The 27,972-nt window shown below is 53.2% G+C and overlaps 1 protein-coding gene across 2 annotated transcripts in view; it reads left to right on the top strand.

Annotated features, from left to right (window-relative positions):
• SPAG17 (sperm associated antigen 17) overlaps positions 1-27,972 on the top strand; it is a 384,631-nt gene that overhangs the window by 150,833 nt on the left and 205,826 nt on the right. For both annotated transcript variants that reach the window (XM_075334839.1, XM_075334840.1), the window contains exon 4: positions 23,998-24,129. In XM_075334839.1, coding sequence (XP_075190954.1) covers positions 23,998-24,129 — 132 coding nt within the window. The remainder of the gene's footprint in view (positions 1-23,997; positions 24,130-27,972) is intronic.

Raw genomic sequence — 27,972 nt, 5'->3', positions numbered from 1 at the left:
AGGTGCAGGATAATCTCCGGTGTGAGAGGAGATATAGGTGCAGGATAATCTCAGGTGTAAGAGGAGATACAGGTGCAGGATAATCTCCGGTGTGAGAGGAGATACAGGTGCAGGATAATCTCCGTTGTGAGAGGAGATACAGGTGCAGGATAATCTCCATTGTGAGAGGAGATACAGGTGCAGGATAATCTCCGTTGTGAGAGGAGATACAGGTACAGATTAATCTCTGGTGTAAAGTTGGGTTTACACACTGCAACATCGCAAACGACATCGCTGTAACGTCACCGGTTTTGTGACGTTACAGCGACCTCCTCAGCGACATTGCAGTGTGTGAAACACATCAGCGACCCGGCCCCTGCTGTGAAGTTGTGATCGCTACAAATCGTTCAGGACCATTCTTTGGTCCTTTGTTTCCCGCTGTGCAGCATGATCGCTAGAAAGTTTCAGTGTGTAAAGGGGACTTTACAGCGACTCCGCTGCTCCGTCTGTGTGCCGCGTCCTGATTAGCGGTCACTTGTGAAGGATTCACTGGTGACCGCTAATCCCCCGAGTGACTGAAGTGTCCCCCCCTCTCTCATACTCACCGATCCCCGATCACCGGCGCTGCACGGCATTCACACTGCTTCGGCGGCTTTTCCTTTTTTGAAAAAGCCGGCCGCTCATTAAACAATCTCGTATTCCCTGCTTTCCCCGCCCACCGGCAAATATGATTGGTTGCAGTGAGACACGCCCACACGCTGAGTGACAGCTGTGTCACTGCACCCAATCACAGCAGCCGGTGGGCGTGTCTATACTGTGCAGTAAAATAAATAAATAAATAATTAAAAAATCCGGCGTGAGGTCCCCCCCAATTTTAATACCAGCCAGATAAAGCCATACGGCTGAAGGCTGGGATTCTCAGGATGGGGAGCCCCACGTTATGGGGAGCCCCCCAGCCTAACAATATCAGTCAGCAGCCGCCCAGAATTGCCGCATACATTAGATGCGACAGTTCTGGGACTGTACCCGGCTCTTCCCGATTTACCCTGGTGCGTTGGCAAATCGGGGTAATAAGGAGTTATTGGCAGCCCATAGCTGCCACTAAATCCTAGATTAATCATGTCAGGCGTCTCCCCGAGATACCTTCCATGATTAATCTGTAAATTACAGTAAATAAACACACACACCCGAAAAATCCTTTATTAGAAATAAAAAACACTAACAAATTCCCTCATTACCAATTTATTACCCACAACAAAGCCCTCCATGTCCGGTGTAATCCACGGTCCTCCAACGTCGCATCCAGCTCTGCTGCATGCAGGTGACAGGAGCAGCAGAAGACACCGCCGCTCCTGTCACCTGCACGCAGCTAATGAAGAGAGCCGTGTGATCGGCTGAGCTGTCACTGAGGTTACCTGGATCCAGCGGTGGATGCAGCGGTGGCCGCGGGTAACCTCAGTGACAGCTCAGCTGATCGCGCTACTCACCGCCACTCCGGTCAGCTCCACGCAGCAACTGAGGTGAGTAGCGCGATCAGCTGAGCTGTCACTGTGGTTACCCGCGGCCACCGCTGCGTCCACCGCTGGATCCAGGTAACCTCAGTGACAGCTCAGCCAATCACACGGCTCTCTTCATTAGCTGCGTGCAGGTGACAGGAGCGGCGGTGTCTTCTGCTGCTCCTGTCACCTGCATGCAGCAGAGCTGGATGCGACGCTGGAGGACCGTGGATTATGCCGGACATGGAGGGCTTTGTTGTGGGTAATAAATTGGTAATGAGAGAATGTGTTTGTGTTTTTAATTTCTAATAAAGGATTTTTCGGGTGTGTGTTTTTTAACTGTCACTTACAGATTAATCATGGAAGGTATCTCGGGGAGACGCCTGACATGATTAATCTAGGACTTATTGGCAGCTATGGGCTGCTAATAACTCCTTATTACCCCGATTTGCCAACGCACCAGGGCAAATCGGGAAGAGTCGGGTACAGCCCCAGAACTGTCGCATCTAATGTATGCGGCAATTCTGGGCGTCTGCTGGCTGATATTGTTAGGCTGGGGGGCTCCCCATAACGTGGAGCTCCCCATCCTGAGAATACCAGCCTGCAGCCGTATGGCTTTATCTGGCTGGTATTAAAATAGGGGGGACCGCACGCCGGATTTTTTAATTATTTATTTATTTACACGGCACACAGAGCCGCGCGGCATTAAATGAAGTCGGGTGAAGTTCACCTGCTTTTTTGACACGTCCCCAACGACCAACTAGTCGCTCTGCAGGTCCGGATCGCTGTTAGGTCGTTGGCCAGGTCTGCCTATTTGACCGCTCACCAGAGACTTTGTAGCGATCCCGGCTAGGTTGAGATCGCAGGTTGGATCGCTAGAAAGTCTCAGTGTGTAAACCCAGCTTAAGAGGAGATACAGGTACAGATTAATCTCTGGTGTAAGAGGAGATACAGGATAATCTCCGGTGTAAGAGGAGATACAGGCACCGGATAATCTCTCGTCTCCCCTGATCTCTTGCTGTCAATCATCTGCTGTATTTTACGGCCTGTCGTTCCTGCAGGTAGCAGGGTGTTGTTTGCAGGCACACCCTCTGATGTCTTATATATCTATACGCTCTACCTCAGCACATCAGACTCTCCCCTACCGTGGAAAGCTTCAAGAGGAACCTCAAGACCCATCTCTTCCAACAAGCCTACAACCTGCAATAGCCCTCAGCCCAGTAGACCACTGCGCAACCAGCTCTGTCCTCACCTATCGTACCATCACCCATTCCCTGTAGACTGTGAGCCCTCGCGGGCAGGGTCCTCTCTCCTCCTGTACCAGTCTGTTATGTACTGTTAATGATTGTTGTACGTATACCCTTTCACTTGTAAAGCGCCATGGAATAAATGGCGCTATAATAATAAATAATAATAATAATAATAATATCTGTCTGTAGTGTATACTGGGACTCCAGGACTGGGGGTTGTTCTTGGTAATTGGCCGTATTCCTCTATCAGTTCTTCGGTCTTGTGTCGGGAGTGATGGTCACCAGCAGAATGGCACCGTCCTCCGGTCTTGTGTTGGGGGTGATGGTCACCAGCAGAATGGCACCGTCCTCCGGTCTTTTGTTGGGGGTGATGGTCACCAGCAGAATGGCACCGTCCTCCGGTCTTGTGTTGGGAGTGATGGTCACCAGCAGAATGGCACCGTCCTCCGGTCTTGTGTTGGGGGTGATGGTCACCAGCAGAATGGCACCGTCCTCCGGTCTTGTGTCGGGAGTGATGGTCACCAGCAGAATGGCACCGTCCTCCGGTCTTGTGTCGGGAGTGATGGTCACCAGCAGAATGGCACCGTCCTCCGGTCTTGTGTCGGGAGTGATGGTCAATAGCAGAATGGCACCATCCTCCGGTCTTGTGTCGGGAGTGATGGTCACCAGCAGAATGGCACCGTCCTCCGGTCTTGTGTGGGGGGTGATGGTCACCAGCAGAATGGCACCGTCCTCCGGTCTTGTGTCGGGAGTGATGGTCACCAGCAGAATGGTACCGTCCTCCGGTCTTGTGTCGGGAGTGATGGTCACCAGCAGAATGGTACCGTCCTCCGGTCTTGTGTCGGGGGTGATGGTCACCAGCAGAATGGCACCGTCCTCCGGTCTTGTGTTGGGGGTGATGGTCACCAGCAGAATGGCACCGTCCTCCGGTCTTGTGTCGGGAATGATGGTCACCAGCAGAATGGCACCGTCCTCCGGTCTTGTATTGGGGGTGATGGTCACCAGCAGAATGGCACCGTCCTCCGGTCTTGTGTTGGGGGTGATGGTCACCAGCAGGATGGCACCGTCCTCCGGTCTTGTGTCGGGAGTGATGGTCACCAGCAGAATGGCACCGTCCTCCGGTCTTGTGTCGGGAGTGATGGTCACCAGCAGAATGGCACCGTCCTCTGGTCTTGTGTCGGGAATGATGGTCACCAGCAGAATGGCACCGTCCTCCGGTCTTGTGTCGGGGGTGATGGTCACCAGCAGAATGGCACCGTCCTCCGGTCTTGTGTCGGGAGTGATGGTCACCAGCAGAATGGCACCGTCCTCCGGTCTTGTGTCGGGGGTGATGGTCACCAGCAGAATGGCACCGTCCTCCGGTCTTGTGTCGGGAGTGATGGTCACCAGCAGAATGGCAGCATCCTCCGGTCTTGTGTTGGGGGTGATGGTCACCGGCAGAATGGCACCGTCCTCCGGTCTTGTGTCGGGGGTGATGGTCACCAGCAGAATGGCACCGTCCTCCGGTCTTGTGTCGGGAGTGATGGTCACCAGCAGAATGGCACCGTCCTCCGGTCTTGTGTCGGGAATGATGGTCACCAGCAGAATGGCACCGTCCTCCGGTCTTGTGTCGGGGGTGATGGTCACCAGCAGAATGGCACCGTCCTCCGGTCTTGTGTCGGGAGTGATGGTCACCAGCAGAATGGCACCGTCCTCCGGTCTTGTGTCGGGAGTGATGGTCACCAGCAGAATGGCACCGTCCTCCGGTCTTGTGTTGGGGGTGATGGTCACCAGCAGAATGGCACCGTCCTCCGGTCTTGTGTCGGGAGTGATGGTCACCAGCAGAATGGCACCGTCCTCCTGGTGGACAGCAGCGGTCACATCGCCCCTTACTGGGCTCTTTACATGATCTCCCCAGGACAGGGCTTGTTTTTGGCTGGAGCAGAGGTGAAGTTGTGTAATTGTTGCACCTTTGGATTTACCAAATGGCCGTGATCTGTGCCGGGTACAAATCCAGCTGTGACCTGGCCCATCGGCATGTGGACCGGCCCTCACTGCACCGATGTGTGGACCTCTCCCTCCAGACACGATCACCAGGCGTGGCCGCTCCCTGGAAGCCATTGATATAGAGGATTGTGCAGCCAGAAGTCTGCGATCCCGAGCTCGCCGCTCGCAGTCCCTCCAGCAGAAATTGACACCACATGCCGAAAGGGCCTAATTGCTACAAGGAGGGGAAGAAGGGGGCGCCGGGGCCAGGGGCTTGTCAGAGCGCTCACATCACCTCATTTATCCTCCTGTTACACATAAAGCAAATGCTCCACCCAAGACAGATAGCGGGGTCTAAGGGGGAGATCTGTGTCCGCTATCACAGCCCCCCACATTCCCACCCCCGCCGCCGCAGAGTCATCAGCAGCTTTTATGGGGCAGTTTGGGGTTATTTTATGACTTTGCAGTGTATATGGGGCTCGGAGGAGAAGCTCCAGATGTGGAAGACTTGGTGGAAACAAGCTGTAAAAAGCCAGCCATAAAAGTGAGGTAAAAGCGGGGGTCCGCCAATGCCACACATCTGCTGCGCCAGCTGTGTGTTCCCACTTCTGTCATCGCCCTCAGGAAACTCAATACCCCGATTTCACCCCAATTAGGCCGGGATGGTGAAGGGGGGCTGCTCCATCGGCTGGAGGCTTAATTGGCCTCTTTATGGCCCTGGATTGTGGGCCTTCCCTAGACGCCATCATCACTCTACTACCCCCAATATCCAGGGTTCATCATGTCCCCCCAGTGACAGCTCAACTTCATCTCTTCAAACGGTCCCCAATTGTCAGTGCGACCAGCAGAGGCGCCAGTCATCGGCCCATCAGCCGAAATGTCAGCCCGTAGGCACCCATCACACCACTTATCACTGGATCCCCAAATTCTAAACTCTTATACTCCCGTTCCCCTATTGTTCAAGGTATACAAGGATAAATGGTAGATTGCTGTGGAGCTCTGGAGGTGACCTGAGAGCAAGACACAACCCTACACAGATACTAAGAGGGCACCAGGAACATGAGACCCCTGCATCCGGGAAGCCAAACTAATAAACCATGACCGCAGCTCTGGAGGTGACCTGAGAGCAAGACACAACCCTACACAGATACTAAGAGGGCACCAGGAACATGAGACCCCTGCATCCGGGGAGCCAAACTAATAAACCATGACCGCAGCTCTGGAGGAGACCCGAGAGCAAGACACAACCCTACACAGACACTAAGAGGACACCAGGAACATGAGACCCCTGCATCCGGGAATCCAAACTAACAAACCGTGACCACAGCTCTGGAGGAGACCCGAGAGCAAGACACAACCCTACACAGACACTAAGAGGACACCAGGAACATGAGACCCCTGCATCCGGGAATCCAAACTAACAAACCGTGACCACAGCTCTGGAGGAGACCTGAGAGCAAGACACAACCCTACACAGATACTAAGAGGGCACCAGGAACATGAGACCCCTGCATCCGGGGAGCCAAACTAATAAACCATGACCGCAGCTCTGGAGGAGACCCGAGAGCAAGACACAACCCTACACAGACACTAAGAGGACACCAGGAACATGAGACCCCTGCATCCGGGAATCCAAACTAACAAACCGTGACCACAGCTCTGGAGGAGACCCGAGAGCAAGACACAACCCTACACTGACACTAAGAGGACACCAGGAACATGAGACCCCTGCATCCGGGAATCCAAACTAACAAACCGTGACCACAGCTCTGGAGGAGACCTGAGAGCAAGACACAACCCTACACAGATACTAAGAGGGCACCAGGAACATGAGACCCCTGCATCCGGGGAGCCAAACTAATAAACCATGACCGCAGCTCTGGAGGAGACCCGAGAGCAAGACACAACCCTACACAGACACTAAGAGGACACCAGGAACATGAGACCCCTGCATCCAGCAGCCAAACTAACAAAACTGTGACCACAGCTCTGGAGGAGACCCGAGAGCAAGACACAACCCTACACAGACACTAAGAGGGCACCAGGAACATAAGACCCCTGCATCCGGGGAGCCAAACTAACAAACAGTGACCACAGCTCTGGAGGAGACCCGAGAGCAAGACACAACCCTACACAGATACTAAGAGGACACCAGGAACATGAGACCCCTGCATCCGGGAGCCAAACTAACAAACAGTGACCACAGCTCTGTAGGAGACCTGAGAGCAAGACACAACCCTACACAGATACTAAGAGGGCACCAGGAACATAAGACCCCTGCATCCGGGGGGCCAAACTAACAAAACAGTGACCACAGCTCTGAAGGAGACCCGAGAGCAAGACACAACCCTACACAGATACTAAGAGGGCACCAGGAACATAAGACCCCTGCATCCGGGGAGCCAAACTAACAAACAGTGACCACAGCTCTGAAGGAGACCCGAGAGCAAGACACAACCCTACACAGATACTAAGAGGACACCAGGAACATGAGACCCCTGCATCCGGGGAGCCAAACTAACAAACAGTGACCACAGCTCTGGAGGAGACCCGAGAGCAAGACACAACCCTACACAGATACTAAGAGGACACCAGGAACATGAGACCCCTGCATCCGGGAGCCAAACTAACAAACCGTGACCACAGCTCTGGAGGAGACCCGAGAGCAAGACACAACCCTACACAGATACTAAGAGGACACCAGGAACATAAGACCCCTGCATCCGGGGATCCAAACTAACAAAACAGTGACCACAGCTCTGAAGGAGACCCGAGAGCAAGACACAACCCTACACAGATACTAAGAGGACACCAGGAACATGAGACCCCTGCATCCGGGGAGCCAAACTAACAAACAGTGACCACAGCTCTGGAGGAGACCCGAGAGCAAGACACAACCCTACACAGATACTAAGAGGGCACCAGGAACATGAGACCCCTGCATCCAGGAGCCAAACTAACAAAACTGTGACCACAGCTCTGGAGGAGACCCGAGACCAAGACACAACCCTACACAGCTACTAAGAGGACACCAGGAACATGAGACCCCGGCATCCGGGGAGCCAAACTAACAAACTGTGACCACAGCTCTGGAGGAGAACCGAGAGCAAGACACAACCCTACACAGACACTAAGAGGACACCAGGAACATGAGACCCCTGAATCCGGGGAGCCAAACTAACAAACCGTGACCACAGCTCTGGAGGAGAACCGAGAGCAAGACACAACCCTACACAGATACTAAGAGGGCACCAGGAACATGAGACCCCTGAATCCGGGGAGCCAAACTAACAAACAGTGACCACAGCTCTGGAGGAGACCCGAGAGCAAGACACAACCCTACACAGACACTAAGAGGACACCAGGAACATAAGACCCCTGCATCCGGGGATCCAAACTAACAAAATTGTGACCACAGCTCTGGAGGAGACCCGAGAGCAAGATACAACCCTACACAGATACTAAGAGGACACCAGGAACATAAGACCCCTGCCTCCAGGAGCCAAACTAACAAAACTGTGACCACAGCTCTGGAGGAGACCCGAGAGCAAGACACAACCCTACACCGATACTAAGAGGACACCAGGAACATAAGACCCCTGCATCCGGGGGGCCAAACTAACAAAACAGTGACCACAGCTCTGAAGGAGACCCGAGAGCAAGACACAACCCTACACAGCTACTAAGAGGACACCAGGAACATGAGACCCCTGAATCCGGGGAGCCAAACTAACAAACCGTGACCACAGCTCTGGAGGAGACCCGAGAGCAAGACACAACCCTACACAGATACTAAGAGGGCACCAGGAACATAAGACCCCTGCATCCGGGGAGCCAAACTAACAAAACAGTGACCACAGCTCTGGAGGAGAACCGAGAGCAAGACACAACCCTACACAGACACTAAGAGGACACCAGGAACATAAGACCCCTGCATCCAGGAGCCAAACTAACAAACCGTGACCACAGCTCTGGAGGAGAACCGAGAGCAAGACACAACCCTACAAAGATACTAAGAGGACACCAGGAACATGAGACCCCTGCATCCGGGGGGCCAAACTAACAAAACAGTGACCACAGCTCTGAAGGAGACCCGAGAGCAAGACACAACCCTACACAGCTACTAAGAGGACACCAGGAACATGAGACCCCTGAATCCGGGGAGCCAAACTAACAAACCGTGACCACAGCTCTGGAGGAGACCCAAGAGCAAGACACAACCCTACACAGATACTAAGAGGGCACCAGGAACATAAGACCCCTGCATTCGGGGAGCCAAACTAACAAAACAGTGACCACAGCTCTGGAGGAGAACCGAGAGCAAGACACAACCCTACACAGACACTAAGAGGACACCAGGAACATAAGACCCCTGCATCCAGGAGCCAAACTAACAAACCGTGACCACAGCTCTGGAGGAGAACCGAGAGCAAGACACAACCCTAAACAGACACTAAGAGGACACCAGGAACATAAGACCCCTGCATCCAGGAGCCAAACTAACAAACCGTGACCACAGCTCTGGAGGAGACCCGAGAGCAAGACACAACCCTACACAGATACTAAGAGGGCACCAGGAACATAAGACCCCTGCATCCGGGGATCCAAACTAACAAAACTGTGACCACAGCTCTGGAGGAGACCTGAGAGCAAGACACAACCCTACACAGACACTAAGAGGACACCAAGAACATGAGACCCCTGCATCCGGGGATCCAAACTAACAAAACTGTGACCACAGCTCTGGAGGAGACCTGAGAGCAAGACACAACCCTACACAGACACTAAGAGGACACCAGGAACATAAGACCCCGGCATCCGGGGAGCCAAACTAACAAAACAGTGACCACAGCTCTGGAGGAGAACCGAGAGCAAGACACAACCCTACACAGACACTAAGAGGACACCAGGAACATGAGACCCCTGCATCCAGGAGCCAAACTAACAAACCATGACCACAGCTCTGGAGGAGACCCGAGAGCAAGACACAACCCTACACAGATACTAAGAGGGCACCAGGAACATAAGACCCCTGCATCCAGGAGCCAAACTAACAAACCGTGACCACAGCTCTGGAGGAGACCCGAGAGCAAGACACAACCCTACACAGACACTAAGAGGGCACCAGGAAAATAAGACCCCGGCATCCGGGGAGCCAAACTAACAAACCATGACCACAGCTCTGGAGGAGACCCGAGAGCAAGACACAACCCTACACAGACACTAAGAGGGCACCAGGAACATGAGACCCCTGCATCCGGGAGCCAAACTAACAAACAGTGACCACAGCTCTGGAGGAGACCCGAGAGCAAGACACAACCCTACACTGACACTAAGAGGACACCAGGAACATGAGACCCCTGCATCCGGGAATCCAAACTAACAAACCGTGACCACAGCTCTGGAGGAGACCTGAGAGCAAGACACAACCCTACACAGATACTAAGAGGGCACCAGGAACATGAGACCCCTGCATCCGGGGAGCCAAACTAATAAACCATGACCGCAGCTCTGGAGGAGACCCGAGAGCAAGACACAACCCTACACAGACACTAAGAGGACACCAGGAACATGAGACCCCTGCATCCAGCAGCCAAACTAACAAAACTGTGACCACAGCTCTGGAGGAGACCCGAGAGCAAGACACAACCCTACACAGACACTAAGAGGGCACCAGGAACATAAGACCCCTGCATCCGGGGAGCCAAACTAACAAACAGTGACCACAGCTCTGGAGGAGACCCGAGAGCAAGACACAACCCTACACAGATACTAAGAGGACACCAGGAACATGAGACCCCTGCATCTGGGAGCCAAACTAACAAACAGTGACCACAGCTCTGTAGGAGACCTGAGAGCAAGACACAACCCTACACAGATACTAAGAGGGCACCAGGAACATAAGACCCCTGCATCCGGGGGGCCAAACTAACAAAACAGTGACCACAGCTCTGAAGGAGACCCGAGAGCAAGACACAACCCTACACAGATACTAAGAGGGCACCAGGAACATAAGACCCCTGCATCCGGGGAGCCAAACTAACAAACAGTGACCACAGCTCTGAAGGAGACCCGAGAGCAAGACACAACCCTACACAGATACTAAGAGGACACCAGGAACATGAGACCCCTGCATCCGGGGAGCCAAACTAACAAACAGTGACCACAGCTCTGGAGGAGACCCGAGAGCAAGACACAACCCTACACAGATACTAAGAGGACACCAGGAACATGAGACCCCTGCATCCGGGAGCCAAACTAACAAACCGTGACCACAGCTCTGGAGGAGACCCGAGAGCAAGACACAACCCTACACAGATACTAAGAGGACACCAGGAACATAAGACCCCTGCATCCGGGGATCCAAACTAACAAAACAGTGACCACAGCTCTGAAGGAGACCCGAGAGCAAGACACAACCCTACACAGATACTAAGAGGACACCAGGAACATGAGACCCCTGCATCCGGGGAGCCAAACTAACAAACAGTGACCACAGCTCTGGAGGAGACCCGAGAGCAAGACACAACCCTACACAGATACTAAGAGGGCACCAGGAACATGAGACCCCTGCATCCAGGAGCCAAACTAACAAAACTGTGACCACAGCTCTGGAGGAGACCCGAGACCAAGACACAACCCTACACAGCTACTAAGAGGACACCAAGAACATGAGACCCCGGCATCCGGGGAGCCAAACTAACAAACTGTGACCACAGCTCTGGAGGAGAACCGAGAGCAAGACACAACCCTACACAGACACTAAGAGGACACCAGGAACATGAGACCCCTGAATCCGGGGAGCCAAACTAACAAACCGTGACCACAGCTCTGGAGGAGAACCGAGAGCAAGACACAACCCTACACAGATACTAAGAGGGCACCAGGAACATGAGACCCCTGAATCCGGGGAGCCAAACTAACAAACAGTGACCACAGCTCTGGAGGAGACCCGAGAGCAAGACACAACCCTACACAGACACTAAGAGGACACCAGGAACATAAGACCCCTGCATCCGGGGATCCAAACTAACAAAATTGTGACCACAGCTCTGGAGGAGACCCGAGAGCAAGATACAACCCTACACAGATACTAAGAGGACACCAGGAACATAAGACCCCTGCCTCCAGGAGCCAAACTAACAAAACTGTGACCACAGCTCTGGAGGAGACCCGAGAGCAAGACACAACCCTACACCGATACTAAGAGGACACCAGGAACATAAGACCCCTGCATCCGGGGGGCCAAACTAACAAAACAGTGACCACAGCTCTGAAGGAGACCCGAGAGCAAGACACAACCCTACACAGCTACTAAGAGGACACCAGGAACATGAGACCCCTGAATCCGGGGAGCCAAACTAACAAACCGTGACCACAGCTCTGGAGGAGACCCGAGAGCAAGACACAACCCTACACAGATACTAAGAGGGCACCAGGAACATAAGACCCCTGCATCCGGGGAGCCAAACTAACAAAACAGTGACCACAGCTCTGGAGGAGAACCGAGAGCAAGACACAACCCTACACAGACACTAAGAGGACACCAGGAACATAAGACCCCTGCATCCAGGAGCCAAACTAACAAACCGTGACCACAGCTCTGGAGGAGAACCGAGAGCAAGACACAACCCTACACAGATACTAAGAGGACACCAGGAACATGAGACCCCTGCATCCGGGGGGCCAAACTAACAAAACAGTGACCACAGCTCTGAAGGAGACCCGAGAGCAAGACACAACCCTACACAGCTACTAAGAGGACACCAGGAACATGAGACCCCTGAATCCGGGGAGCCAAACTAACAAACCGTGACCACAGCTCTGGAGGAGACCCAAGAGCAAGACACAACCCTACACAGATACTAAGAGGGCACCAGGAACATAAGACCCCTGCATTCGGGGAGCCAAACTATCAAAACAGTGACCACAGCTCTGGAGGAGAACCGAGAGCAAGACACAACCCTACACAGACACTAAGAGGACACCAGGAACATAAGACCCCTGCATCCAGGAGCCAAACTAACAAACCGTGACCACAGCTCTGGAGGAGAACCGAGAGCAAGACACAACCCTACACAGACACTAAGAGGACACCAGGAACATAAGACCCCTGCATCCAGGAGCCAAACTAACAAACCGTGACCACAGCTCTGGAGGAGACCCGAGAGCAAGACACAACCCTACACAGATACTAAGAGGGCACCAGGAACATAAGACCCCTGCATCCGGGGATCCAAACTAACAAAACTGTGACCACAGCTCTGGAGGAGACCTGAGAGCAAGACACAACCCTACACAGACACTAAGAGGACACCAGGAACATAAGACCCCGGCATCCGGGGAGCCAAACTAACAAAACAGTGACCACAGCTCTGGAGGAGAACCGAGAGCAAGACACAACCCTACACAGACACTAAGAGGACACCAGGAACATGAGACCCCTGCATCCAGGAGCCAAACTAACAAACCATGACCACAGCTCTGGAGGAGACCCGAGAGCAAGACACAACCCTACACAGATACTAAGAGGGCACCAGGAACATAAGACCCCTGCATCCAGGAGCCAAACTAACAAACCGTGACCACAGCTCTGGAGGAGACCCGAGAGCAAGACACAACCCTACACAGACACTAAGAGGGCACCAGGAAAATAAGACCCCGGCATCCGGGGAGCCAAACTAACAAACCATGACCACAGCTCTGGAGGAGACCCGAGAGCAAGACACAACCCTACACAGACACTAAGAGGGCACCAGGAACATGAGACCCCTGCATCCGGGAGCCAAACTAACAAACAGTGACCACAGCTCTGGAGGAGAACCGAGAGCAAGACACAACCCTACACAGACACTAAGAGGACACCAGGAACATGAGACCCCTGCATCCGGGGAGCCAAACTAACAAACCATGACCACAGCTCTGGAGGAGACCCGAGAGCAAGACACAACCCTACACAGACACTAAGAGGACACCAGGAACATAAGACCCCTGCATCCGGGAGCCAAACTAACAAACAGTGACCACAGCTCTGGAGGAGACCTGAGAGCAAGACACAACCCTACACAGACACTAAGAGGGCACCAGGAACATGAGACCCCTGCATCCAGGAGCCAAACTAACAAAACCATGACCACAGCTCTGGAGGTGACCCGAGAGCAAGACACAACCCTACACAGACACTAAGAGGACACCAGGAACATGAGACCCCTGCATCCGGGGAGCCAAACTAACAAACCATGACCACAGCTCTGGAGGAGACCCGAGAGCAAGACACAACCCTACACAGACACTAAGAGGACACCAGGAACATGAGACCCCTGCATCCGGGGAGCCAAACTAACAAACCATGACCACAGCTCTGGAGGAGACCCGAGAGCAAGACACAACCCTACACAGACACTAAGAGGACACCAGGAACATGAGACCCCTGCATCCGGGGAGCCAAACTAACAAAACTGTGACCACAGCTCTGGAGGAGACTGGAGGATAAGACATGATGTAACAGCAGAATAGTGACTGCAGCTCTGGAGGTGACTGGAGGATAAGACATGATGTAACAGCAGAATAGTGACTGCAGCTCTGGAGGTGACTGGAGGATAAGACATGATGTAACAGCAGGCTAGTGACTGCAGCTCTGGAGGTAACTGGAGGATAAGACATGATGTAACAGCAGAATAGTGACTGCAGCTCTGGAGGTGACTGGAGGATAAGACATGATGTAACAGCAGAATAGTGACTGCAGCTCTGGAGGTGACTGGAGGATAAGACATGATGTAACAGCAGGCTAGTGACTGCAGCTCTGGAGGTAACTGGAGGATAAGACATGATGTAACAGCAGAATAGTGACTGCAGCTCTGGAGGATAAGACATGATGTAACAGCAGGCTAGTGACTGCAGCTCTGGAGGTAACTGGAGGATAAGACATGATGTAACAGTAGGCTAGTGATTGCAGCTGTGGAGGTGACTGGAGGATAAGACATGATGTAACAGCAGAATAGTGACTGCAGCTCTGGAGGTGATTGGAGGATAAGACATGATGTAAGAGCAGACTAGTGATTGCAGCTCTGGAGGTGACTGGAGGATAAACAATGTAACAGCAGAATAGTGATTGCAGCTCTGGAGGTGACTGGAGGATAAGACATGATGTAACAGCAGGCTAGTGATTGCAGCTCTGGAGGTAACTGGAGGATAAGACATGATGTAACAGTAGGCTAGTGATTGCAGCTCTGGAGGTGACTGGAGGATAAGACATGATGTAACAGCAGAATAGTGACTGCAGCTCTGGAGGTGATTGGAGGATAACACATGATGTAACAGCAGACTAGTGATTGCAGCTCTGGAGGTGACTGGAGGATAAACAATGTAACAGCAGAATAGTGATTGCAGCTCTGGAGGTGACTGGAGGATAAGACATGATGTAACAGCAGGCTAGTGATTGCAGCTCTGGAGGTAACTGGAGGATAAGACATGATGTAACAGTAGGCTAGTGATTGCAGCTCTGGAGGTGACTGGAGGATAAGACATGATGTAACAGCAGAATAGTGACTGCAGCTCTGGAGGTGATTGGAGGATAAGACATGATGTAACAGCAGACTAGTGATTGCAGCTCTGGAGGTGACTGGAGGATAAACAATGTAACAGCAGAATAGTGATTGCAGCTCTGGAGGTGACTGGAGGATAAGACATGATGTAACAGCAGGCTAGTGATTGCAGCTCTGGAGGTGACTGGAGGATAAGACATGATGTAACAGCATAATAGTGATTGCAGCTCTGGAGGTGACTGGAGGATAAGACATGATGTAACAGCAGACTAGTGATTGCAGCTCTGGAGGTGACTGGAGGATAAGACATGATGTAACAGCAGACTAGTGACTGCAGCTCTGGAGGTGACTGGAGGATAAGACATGATGTAACAGCAGACTAGTGACTGCAGCTCTGGAGGTGACTGGAGGATAAGACATGATGTAACAGCAGAATAGTGACTGCAGCTCTGGAGGTGACTGGAGGATAAGACATGATGTAACAGCAGGCTAGTGATTGCAGCTCTGGAGGTGACTGGAGGATAAGACATGATGTAACAGCAGACTAGTGATTGCAGCTCTGGAGGTGACTGGAGGATAAGACATGATGTAACAGCATAATAGTGATTGCAGCTCTGGAGGTGACTGGAGGATAAGACATGATGTAACAGCAGACTAGTGATTGCAGCTCTGGAGGAGACTGGAGGATAAGACATGATGTAACAGCAGAATAGTGACTGCAGCTCTGGAGGTGACTGGAGGATAAGACATGATGTAACAGCAGAATAGTGACTGCAGCTCTGGAGGTGACTGGAGGATAAGACATGATGTAACAGCAGGCTAGTGATTGCAGCTCTGGAGGTGACTGGAGGATAAGACATGATGTAACAGCAGACTAGTGATTGCAGCTCTGGAGGTGACTGGAGGATAAGACATGATGTAACAGCATAATAGTGATTGCAGCTCTGGAGGTGACTGGAGGATAAGACATGATGTAACAGCAGACTAGTGATTGCAGCTCTGGAGGAGACTGGAGGATAAGACATGATGTAACAGCAGAATAGTGACTGCAGCTCTGGAGGTGACTGGAGGATAAGACATGATGTAACAGCAGAATAGTGACTGCAGCTCTGGAGGTGACTGGAGGATAAGACATGATGTAACAGCAGGCTAGTGATTGCAGCTCTGGAGGTGACTGGAGGATAAGACATGATGTAACAGCAGGCTAGTGATTGCAGCTCTGGAGGTGACTGGAGAATAAGACATGATGTAACACCAGAATAATGACTGCAGCTCTGGAGGTGACTGGAGGATAAGACATGATGTAACAGCAGACTAGTGATTGCAGCTCTGGAGGTGACTGGAGGATAAGACATGATGTAACAGCAGAATAGTGACTGCAGCTCTGGAGGTGACTGGAGGATAAGACATGATGTAACAGCAGACTAGTGATTGCAGCTCTGGAGGTGACTGGAGGATAAGACATGATGTAACAGCAGGCTAGTGATTGCAGCTCTGGAGGTGACTGGAGGATAAGACATGATGTAACAGCAGGCTAGTGATTGCAGCTCTGGAGGTGACTGGAGAATAAGACATGATGTAACAGCAGAATAGTGACTGCAGCTCTGGAGGTGACTGGAGGATAAGACATGATGTAACAGCAGAATAGTGACTGCAGCTCTGGAGGTGACTGGAGGATAAGACATGATGTAACAGCAGAATAGTGATTGCAGCTCTGGAGGTGACTGGAGAATAAGACATGATGTAACAGCAGAATAGTGATTGCAGCTCTGGAGGTGACTGGAGGATAAGACATGATGTAACAGCAGAATAGTGACTGCAGCTCTGGAGGTGACTGGAGGATAAGACATGATGTAACAGCAGGCTAGTGATTGCAGCTCTGGAGGTGACTGGAGGATAAGACATGATGTAATAGCAGAATAGTGACTGCAGCTCTGGAGGTGACTGGAGGATAAGACATGATGTAACAGCAGGCTAGTGATTGCAGCTCTGGAGGTGACTGGAGGATAAGACATGATGTAACAGCAGGCTAGTGATTGTAGCTCTGGAGGTGACTGGAGGATAAGACATGATGTAACAGCAGAATAGTGACTGCAGCTCTGGAGGATAAGACATGATGTAACAGCAGGCTAGTGATTGCAGCTCTGGAGGTGACTGCAGTCACTGGATATCAGGATTAGTGCTTACGCTCAGTGTTTGTGGAGGTTTCGGCTGTGTGCGCACGCTGCGTCCAGTTACTTGCAGTTGTAAACGCATCCTCCGGCAGAAATTGTCAGATTAGGTTTGGAGCACATGTCACGCTCCCCGGGTCCTCGGCTCCCCTTCCCGGGTCCCCTGCCCCGCTCCCCGGCTCACCTGCCACGCTCCCCGCGTCCCAGTCCCTTGTGCCCGTCCTTCCTGGGCTTCCTGGCCGCCGATCCCGGCGCCCGACGGCCTCCCAGGCCCTGCTCGGCTCCCCTGCGTCCTCCTCTCAGCCTCCTTCCCTGGCTTCTGGCACCCGGGCCGCGCGCACGCGCATTAGGGCGCGCGCGCGGTCACTGACCCTTTCTTAAAGGGCCAGCGCCCATTAACAGGAAATGAGGTTAGACAGGTACGGGGTATAAAGGGGGTTCTTGTCCAAGGGGGCGGGGCCTGATCTTCGTGTTTTCTGAGCTAGGAGTCAGGTCTCCTTGTGTTTTCCTGCCATACTTACGTATCTCTCTTCTAGAGCTGATCCCGCCTCGCCATCCAGTCCTGCTGAATCCCGAGCCCCGCACGCTGTCCGTCTGCCATCTGACAGTCCGTACCATCTCGGATCCCTGCGGTGACCTGTCATCTCGCTCCCAAGGTTCCGGACCCCGCCTGACATCATCTCGGCCTCCGAACCTGAGCTACGTCACCCGGACTACCATCTGTGACTCCGTGGTCCCAGGGACTCCTTCGCTACCTTCACTTGCACGGACTGTTCTGCTGCCCATCAGTGCTTCAGCTACCGGACTCCCTACCACCATCTTAGAGTTCGGTCCAGTGGATCCACCTCCTGGGTCTGCCCGACCGCCCGGCCCTGACAGTAAGATCAGGCCATGGATCCCGCTGCAGCACTATTGGCCCTGCAAGAGGAACTCCAACGCCAGCGTGAAGTCCAGACCCGCATGCTGCAATTTATGACCTCCGTGGACACTCGCCTGTACACATTACAAGCATCAATGACGCCTGCAGCACCCAGGTCTCCCACTAGGCAATCCACGGCTCCCGCACCAGTGGCAGCCGCGTCGGATGCTTCCCGACTCCGTTTGGCGTCACCTCCTCGTTATGCTGGAGATCCCAAGACCTGCAGGGGCTTCATAAACCAATGCTCCCTTCACTTCACGCAGCTGCCCCATCTGTTCGCCTCCGACCAAGCCAAGGTCGCCTTTATAATGTCTCACCTGGAGGGCGAGGCACTGGCGTGGATGAACCCCTTGTGGGAGAAGGAGGATCCCATGACCAAGGATCTTCAAGAGTTCCTGCAGGCCTTTCGCAGTACCTTTGACGAGCCGGGACGCGCCTCTGCGTCTGCTTCATCACTTCTCCGCCTACGTCAAGGAACACTGACGGTGGGCCAATACGCCATCCGTTTCCGCACTTTGGCTTCTGAACTCGGGTGGAATAATGAGGCCCTGACAGCCGCCTTCTGGGAAGGACTGTCAAGTCGCATCAAAGATGAGTTGGCGGGTCGTGACATGCCCTCCACCCTAGATGCCCTGATTGCCCTAGCCACGCGAGTGGACATTCGTTTTCAGGAGCGCTCCAAAGAGCTGGTTCGTGAGCGACGTGCGGTACGGCACTCCTCTCCGCCACAGAAGTCCTCTGTGCCACAGTCATCTACAGCTGGGATTCCTGTCCACGAACCCATGCAGGTTGATCGAGTACGACAGTCTGACCAACGTCGAGCAGAGCGGCTCGCCAAGGGCCTCTGCTTTTACTGCGGAGGGGACACACATCTCCTACGCTCCTGTCCGGAAAGGCCGGGAAACTCCAAAGCCTAGGGTTGGTAGGAGAGGCCACCCTAGGTGCTGGGACTCTCTCCGACCCAGTTATGTGGACGGTACAAGTATCAACAGGAGAGACGCGCTTCACGGCTGAGGCATACCTCGACTCCGGAGCAGCAGGCAATTTTATCCAGCAGGCCACGGTGGACAAATACCAGCTGCCTGTTACTCTACTCGAGAAGCCCCTACTGATTGCCTCGGTGGATGGGAGACCCCTCTCTGATACCATCTCCTGGATCACGAAGCCGGTGGAACTGCGTATCGGTGCTCTGCACACCGAGAACATCGCTCTCTACGTCCTTCCACACATGTCCCACCAAGTCCTGCTGGGACTTCCTTGGTTGCGAACACACGAACCCTCAGTCAACTGGGGTACTGGCGAAATCACCCGTTGGGGCTCTGCCTGTCATGAGAGATGTCTAAAGTCTATACAACCAGTCCGACGACCTCCGGTTCCTGAGAACCTACCGGGTCTGCCCTCGGCCTATTGGTCCTTCACGGACGTTTTTGACAAGAAGGAGTCTGAGGTACTTCCGCCACACCGTCCCTACGATTGCGCCATCGACCTGCTCCCAGGAACAACACCACCTCGAGGACGGATATATCCGTTGTCTCCAGCCGAAACCAGGGCCATGTCCACCTACATCATGGAAAGCCTGGCAAAGGGATTCATCCGGAGATCCTCCTCTCCTGCGGGAGCAGGCTTCTTCTTCGTTAAGAAGAAAGAGGGTGACCTTCGCCCATGCATTGACTACCGGGGCTTGAATCAGATTACTATAAAAAACAAGTACCCCCTACCGCTCATCCCCGAACTGTTCGATCGGCTCAGAGGAGCCCGTGTGTTCACCAAACTGGATCTTCGGGGTGCCTACAACCTAGTTCGTATCCGCTCTGGGGACGAATGGAAGACCGCGTTTAATACTCGCGATGGGCACTATGAATACTGTGTGATGCCCTTCGGTCTGTGTAACGCTCCTGCCGTATTCCAAGAACTGGTGAACGACATTTTCCGGGACCTCCTCTACGTATGTGTAGTAGTTTATCTGGATGACATTCTTGTTTTCTCTCCGGACCTCCAGACCCACAGAGAGAACGTAAAGCTGGTTCTACAAAGACTGAGAGAGAATCGTCTCTACGCCAAATATGAGAAGTGCGTCTTTGAGCAGTCTTCTCTTCCTTTCCTGGGATACATCATCTCGGGGACTGGGCTGCAGATGGATCCCAAGAAGGTCTCCGCCATTCTCAACTGGCCTCCCCCTTCTGGACTGAAGGCAATCCAACGGTTCCTGGGATTTGCCAACTACTACCGCCAGTTTATTCCTCACTTCTCCGCCCTGACTGCTCCTCTCTCCGCTCTGACCAAAAAGGAGGCTAATCCAAAGGACTGGTCACCTGCGGCCGACGCCGCATTTTGCTCCCTGAAGCGAGCATTCGCCTCCTCTCCTGTACTCCACCGACCAGAGTTAAACCGCTAGTTCACCTTAGAGGTGGATGCTTCCTCCTCAGGAGCCGGAGCAGTGCTCATGCAAAAATCCTCCTCCGGGAAGATGGTGACTTGCGGTTTCTTCTCTAAAAGCTTCTCAGCACCTGAACGTAATTACACCATCGGTGACCGAGAGCTATTAGCGGTCAAACTGGCTCTGGAGGAGTGGCGCTACCTCCTGGAAGGAGCAGTGTACCCCGTGATTATCTACACGGACCACAAGAACCTGGAATACCTGCGGTCCGCTCAGCGACTGAACCCACGGCAAGCCAGGTGGTCCTTATTCTTTGCCAGGTTTGACTTCCAGCTTCATTTCCGACCCGCGGACAAGAATATACGCGCTGATGCCTTGTCTAGGTCTCTCATGCCCCTGGAGCAGGAGGAAGAGACTATCCAACCTATCATCTCTCCTAACAAGATTGTTCCGGTGGCTCCTGTCACTCTGGCCCAGATACCACCCGGGAAGACCTATGTCTCTGAGACCGACAGGGAAAAAGTGTTACACTGGGGTCATGCCTCGAAAACAGCCGGCCATGCAGGCCAGAAGAGAACATGGGGTGCGATTGTACGCCATTACTGGTGGCCATCCCTTCGCACGGACGTTGCCGCCTTTGTCTCTGCCTGCCCCTCTTGTGCCAGGAACAAGACGCCCAAACACCTGCCCTATGGCCGTCTTCTGCCTCTGCCGATACCCTCAGTTCCATGGCAACACATAGCGATGGACTTTATTACGGACTTGCCAGTATCCTCCGGACACACAGTCATATGGGTCGTGGTGGATCGGTTCTCCAAAATGGCTCACTTCGTCCCTATGCCCGGACTGCCCTCTGCTCAGGAACTCGCGGAAGCCTATATACAACACATCTTTCGCTTACATGGCTTTCCTTCCCACATCGTGTCCGACAGAGGAACTCAGTTCACCTCCCGCTTCTGGAGGGCTCTCTGCAAACATCTGGGAGTGACTCTGGACTTTTCTTCCGCTTACCATCCTCAGTCTAATGGCCAAGTGGAGAGGGTCAATCAAATCTTGACATCCTTCTTACGTCACTATGTCAACGCCCATCACGACGACTGGTCCACGCTTCTGCCTTGGGCTGAGTTCTCCCATAACCACCACGTCAGTGAGTCGTCCTCCAAATCTCCCTTCCATGTCGTTTACGGACTACAGCCTTCCGTCCCGTTGCCTATATCCCCTTCTTCGGATGTCCCTGCTGCTGATACTGTAGCCCGTGACTTCGCTACCATTTGGGACTCTGTCAAGGCGTCCCTTGGGCGCGCTTCCCAGCGGATGAAGAAACACGCTGACAAAAGGCGTCTAGACCCTCCGTGTTTCTCTCCTGGTGACCTGGTCTGGCTTGCTTCCCAGTACATCCGACTGAAGATTCCTTCCTACAAGCTGGGTCCTCGCTACATCGGGCCGTTTAAGGTCCTCAGCAAGATCAATGAGGTCTCCTACAAACTGAAGCTTCCGGCCACGATGAGGATACCCAACTCCTTCCACGTCTCTCTCCTCAAGCCGGTGTTCCTTGGTCCCTTCTCCGCTGCTGCCAGCCCGGCTCCTCCTCCTATTGCTGAGGACGACATCTACGCGGTAAGAGATATCGTGGCCATGAAGACTGTTCGTGGCCGGCAGTTCTTCCTGGTGGACTGGGAGGGGTATGGTCCTGAGGATAGATCCTGGGAACCCAGGGAGAATGTGGGCACTCCTCTGATCCGTGCCTTCATGTCTCGGTTGCGGGGAGGGGGGCGTGGGGGGGGGGTACTGTCACGCTCCCCGGGTCCTCGGCTCCCCTTCCCGGGTCCCCTGCCCCGCTCCCCGGCTCACCTGCCACGCTCCCCGCGTCCCAGTCCCTTGTGCCCGTCCTTCCTGGGCTTCCTGGCCGCCGATCCCGGCGCCCGACGGCCTCCCAGGCCCTGCTCGGCTCCCCTGCGTCCTCCTCTCAGCCTCCTTCCCTGGCTTCTGGCACCCGGGCCGCGCGCACGCGCATTAGGGCGCGCGCGCGGTCACTGACCCTTTCTTAAAGGGCCAGCGCCCATTAACAGGAAATGAGGTTAGACAGGTACGGGGTATAAAGGGGGTTCTTGTCCAAGGGGGCGGGGCCTGATCTTCGTGTTTTCTGAGCTAGGAGTCAGGTCTCCTTGTGTTTTCCTGCCATACTTACGTATCTCTCTTCTAGAGCTGATCCCGCCTCGCCATCCAGTCCTGCTGAATCCCGAGCCCCGCACGCTGTCCGTCTGCCATCTGACAGTCCGTACCATCTCGGATCCCTGCGGTGACCTGTCATCTCGCTCCCAAGGTTCCGGACCCCGCCTGACATCATCTCGGCCTCCGAACCTGAGCTACGTCACCCGGACTACCATCTGTGACTCCGTGGTCCCAGGGACTCCTTCGCTACCTTCACTTGCACGGACTGTTCTGCTGCCCATCAGTGCTTCAGCTACCGGACTCCCTACCACCATCTTAGAGTTCGGTCCAGTGGATCCACCTCCTGGGTCTGCCCGACCGCCCGGCCCTGACAGCACAGCAGCGCTATAAATGCGCGTGTGTTTTTGCCGCGTTTTTGCCGCGCTTTACATGCTTATTCATTGCTTAAAGTCAGATGCGTTTTCATGACAAATACACAACTAAATAAAGTTTTAACATTCAAACACTTAGAAAAAAGTGTAAAAAATGATTAAAAATATCATGATTAAAATCCTACACAACATAGCTGATTTAATGACACTGATATCGGTGCTAATATTTATGGCTACAATAACGATAAAATATTGAATTTCATGAAAGTAATTGTGGGACTGTGCGAGTAAAGGGCGCCTCATTACCTCAATTTAATGGCAAAACGCTTGTTTTCTGCACCAAAAAAGCATGAGAAACGCTGGGATTGGGATTCAGGCTGCGTTTTGAGAGTTCTCATTGACTCCAATGTTAGCAAAACGCTGCCAAAATGGCAGAAACAATTGACGCGCGGCTTCTTTAAACGCAGGGATTTTGACAAATTTTCTGCAGTAGAACGCTGCGTTTTGAACAGCATTGTGCCCCCAGGAAAGCCGCATCTCCATAGACTTGCCTGGAAATCAAAACGCATGCATTTTTGCATTAAAACACTGCAGTTGAAAACGCTGCAGAAACGCATGAAAAAACGTAACATGCGCACATGGCTTAACCCTTGATGTTCAGTATTGGTCTCTGATTCTTGGGGGGCTGGTTTGATCCCCTCGATCTCTTGTCCCCTCTTTATCCGCTAGAATGTCTCCATCTTTTCTCCGCAGGTGACAGAAGCAGCGAAGACGATCCTGGACTCTGGAGAGACGCTGTCTCCATCTCTGGTGGCCAAACTGCTCAAATTCCAATTCCTAAACATCAAACAGAAGGATCTGCTGCGGAGGGAGGCCGAGAAGAAGGTGAGGCCCTGGGATACTGAGGCCAACAGGTGGCGCTAATAGTCTGCCTCCTTGTATTCACAGCCTGGGCCTTATAGGGACAGAACCAATGAGGCAGTGACCCGCATATAGTGTATGTGACCAGCAGGAACCAGCAGGTACAACAGACGTAACTGACGACCAGCAGGAACCAGCAGGTACAACAGACGTAACTGACGACCAGCAGGAACCAGCAGGTACAACAGTCCAGACTGACGACCAGCAGGTACAACAGTCCAGACTGACGACCAGCAGGAACCAGCAGGTACAACAGTCCAGACTGACGACCAGCAGGAACCAGCAGGTACAACAGTCCAGACTGACGACCAGCAGGTACCAGCAGGTACAACAAACCAGACTGACGACCAACAGGAACCAGCAGGTACAACTGACAAAACTGACGACCACCAGGAACCAGCAGGTGCAACAGACGTAACTGACGACCAGCAGGAACCAGCAGGTACAACAGTCCAGACTGACAACCAGCAGGAACCAGCAGGTACAACAGTCCAGACTGACGACCAGCAGTGACCAGCAGGTACAACAGTCCAGACTGACGACCAGCAGTGACCAGCAGGTAAAACAGTCCGGACTGACAACCAGCACAACCAGGTACAACAGTTCAGACTGACGACCAGCAGGAACCAGCAGATACAACAGTCCAGACTAACGACCAGCAGGAACTAGCAGGTACAACTGTCCAGACTGACGACCAGCAGGAACCAGCAGGTACAACAGTCCAGACTGACGACCAGCAGGTACAACAGTCCAGACTGACGACCAGCAGGAACCAGCAGGTAAAACAGTCCAGACTAACGACCAGCAGGTACAACAGACCAGACTGACGACCAACAGGAACCAGCAGGTACAACAGACCAGACTGACGACCAGCAGGAACCAGCAGGTACAACAGACATAACTGACGACCAGCAGGTATAACAGTCCAGACTGACAACCAGCAGGAACCAGCAGGTACAACAGTCCAGACTGACGACCAGCAGGTACCAGCAGGTACAACAAACCAGACTGACGACCAACAGGAACCAGCAGGTACAACTGACAAAACTGACGACCACCAGGAACCAGCAGGTACAACAGACGTAACTGACGACCAGCAGGAACCAGCAGGTACAACAGTCCAGACTGACAACCAGCAGGAACCAGCAGGTACAACAGTCCAGACTGACGACCAGCAGTGACCAGCAGGTAAAACAGTCCGGACTGACAACCAGCACAACCAGGTACAACAGTTCAGACTGACGACCAGCAGGAACCAGCAGATACAACAGTCCAGACTAACGACCAGCAGGAACTAGCAGGTACAACTGTCCAGACTGACGACCAGCAGGAACCAGCAGGTACAACAGTCCAGACTGACGACCAGCAGGTACAACAGTCCAGACTGACGACCAGCAGGAACCAGCAGATAAAACAGTCCAGACTAACGACCAGCAGGTACAACAGACCAGACTGACGACCAACAGGAACCAGCAGGTACAACAGTCCAGACTGACGACCAGCAGGAACCAGCAGGTACAACAGACATAACTGACGACCAGCAGGTATAACAGTCCAGACTGAAAACCAGCAGGAACCAGCAGGTACAACAGTCCAGACTGACGACCAGCAGTGACCAGCAGGTAAAACAGTCCGGACTGACAACGAGCACAACCAGGTACAACAGTTCAGACTGATGACCAGCAGGAACCAGCAGATACAACAGTCCAGACTGACGACCAGCAGGAACCAGCAGGTACAACAGTCCAGACTGACGACCAGCAGGTACAACAGTCCAGACTGACGACCAGCAGGAACCAGCAGATAAAACAGTCCAGACTAACGACCAGCAGGAACCAGCAGGTACAACAGTCCAGACTGACGACTAGCAGGAACCAGCAGGTACAACAGTCCAGACTGACGATCAACAGGAACCAGTAGGTACAACAGTCCAGACTGATGACCAGCAGGAACCAGCAGGTAAAACAGTCCGGACTGACGACCAGCACAACCAGGTACAACAGTCCAGACTGATGACCAGCAGGAACCAGCAGGTACAACAGTTCAGACTGACGACCAGCAGGAGCCAGCAGATATAACAGTCCAGACTAACAACCAGCAGGGAACCAGCAGGTGCAACAGACCAGACTGACGACCAACAGGAACCAGCAGGTACAACAGTCCAGACTGACGACCAGCAGGAACCAGCAGATACAACAGTCCAGACTGACGACCAGCAGGAACCAGCAGGTACAACAGACCAGACTGACGACCAGCAGGAACCAGCAGGTACAACAGACAAAACTGACGACCAACAGGAACCAGCAGGTACAACAGTCCAGACTGACGACCAGCAGGAACTAGCAGGAACAACAGTCCAGACTGACGACCAGCAGGAACCAGCAGATACAACAGTCCAGACTGACGACCAGCAGGAACCAGCAGGTACAACAGACCAGACTGACGACCAGCAGGAACCAGCAGGTACAACAGACCAGACCGACGACCAACAGGAACCAGCAGGTACAACAGTCCAGACTGACGACCAGCAGGAACTAGCAGGAACAACAGTCCAGACTGACGACCAGCAGGAACCAGCAGGTACAACAGTCCAGACTGACGACCAGCAGTGACCAGCAGGTAAAACAGTCCGGACTGACAACCAGCACAACCAGGTACAACAGTCCAGACTGACGACCAGCAGGAACCAGCAGATACAACAGTCCAGACTAACGACCAGCAGGAACTAGCAGGTACAACAGTCCAGACTGACGACCAGCAGTGACCAGCAGGTAAAACAGTCCGGACTGACAACCAGCACAACCAGGTACAACAGTCCAGACTGACGACCAGCGGGAACCAGCAGATACAACAGTCCAGACTAACGACCAGCAGGAACTAGCAGGTACAACAGTCCAGACTGATGACCAGCAGGAACCAGCAGGTACAACAGTCCAGACTGACGACCGGCAGGTACAACAGTCCAGACTGACGACCAGCAGGAACCAGCAGATACAACAGTCCAGACTAACGACCAGCAGGAACCAGCAGGTACAACAGACCAGACTGACGACCAACAGGAACCAGCAGGTACAACAGTCCAGACTGATGACCAACAGGAACCAGTAGGTACAACAGTCCAGACTGATGACCAGCAGGAACCAGCAGGTACAACAGTCCAGACTGACGACCAGCAGTGACCAGCAGGTAAAACAGTCCGGACTGATGACCAGCACAACTAGGTACAACAGTCCAGACTGATGACTAGCAGGAACCAGGTACAACAGTCCAGACTAACGACCAGCAGGAACCAGGTACAACAGTCCAGACTGACGACCAGCAGGAACCAGCAGATACAACAGTCCAGACTAACGACCAGCAGGAACCAGCAGGTGCAATAGACCAGACTGACGACCAACAGGAACCAGCCGGTACAACAGTTCAGACTGACGACCAGCAGGAACCAGCAGTACAACAGACCAGACTGACGACCAACAGGAACCAGCAGGTACACAAGTCCAGACTGACGACCAGCAGGAACCAGCAGGTACAACAGTCCAGACTGACGACCAGCAGGAACTAGCAGATACAACAGTCCAGACTGACGACCAGCAGGAACCAGCAGGTACAACAGACCAGACTGACGACCAACAGGAACCAGCAGGTACAACAGTTCAGACTGACGACCAGCAGGAACCAGCAGGTACAACAAACCAGACTGACGACCAACAGGAACCAGCAGGTACAACAGTCCAGACTGACGACCAACAGGAACCAGCAGGTACAACAGTCCAGACTGACGACCAGCAGGAACCAGCAGGTACAACA

Source organism: Anomaloglossus baeobatrachus, chromosome 2, assembly GCF_048569485.1.
Source record: "Anomaloglossus baeobatrachus isolate aAnoBae1 chromosome 2, aAnoBae1.hap1, whole genome shotgun sequence".
Classification (NCBI taxonomy): domain Eukaryota; kingdom Metazoa; phylum Chordata; class Amphibia; order Anura; family Aromobatidae; genus Anomaloglossus; species Anomaloglossus baeobatrachus.
The sequence above is the reverse complement of the archived record's forward strand: the minus strand, read 5'-3'. Positions and strand labels throughout refer to the sequence as shown.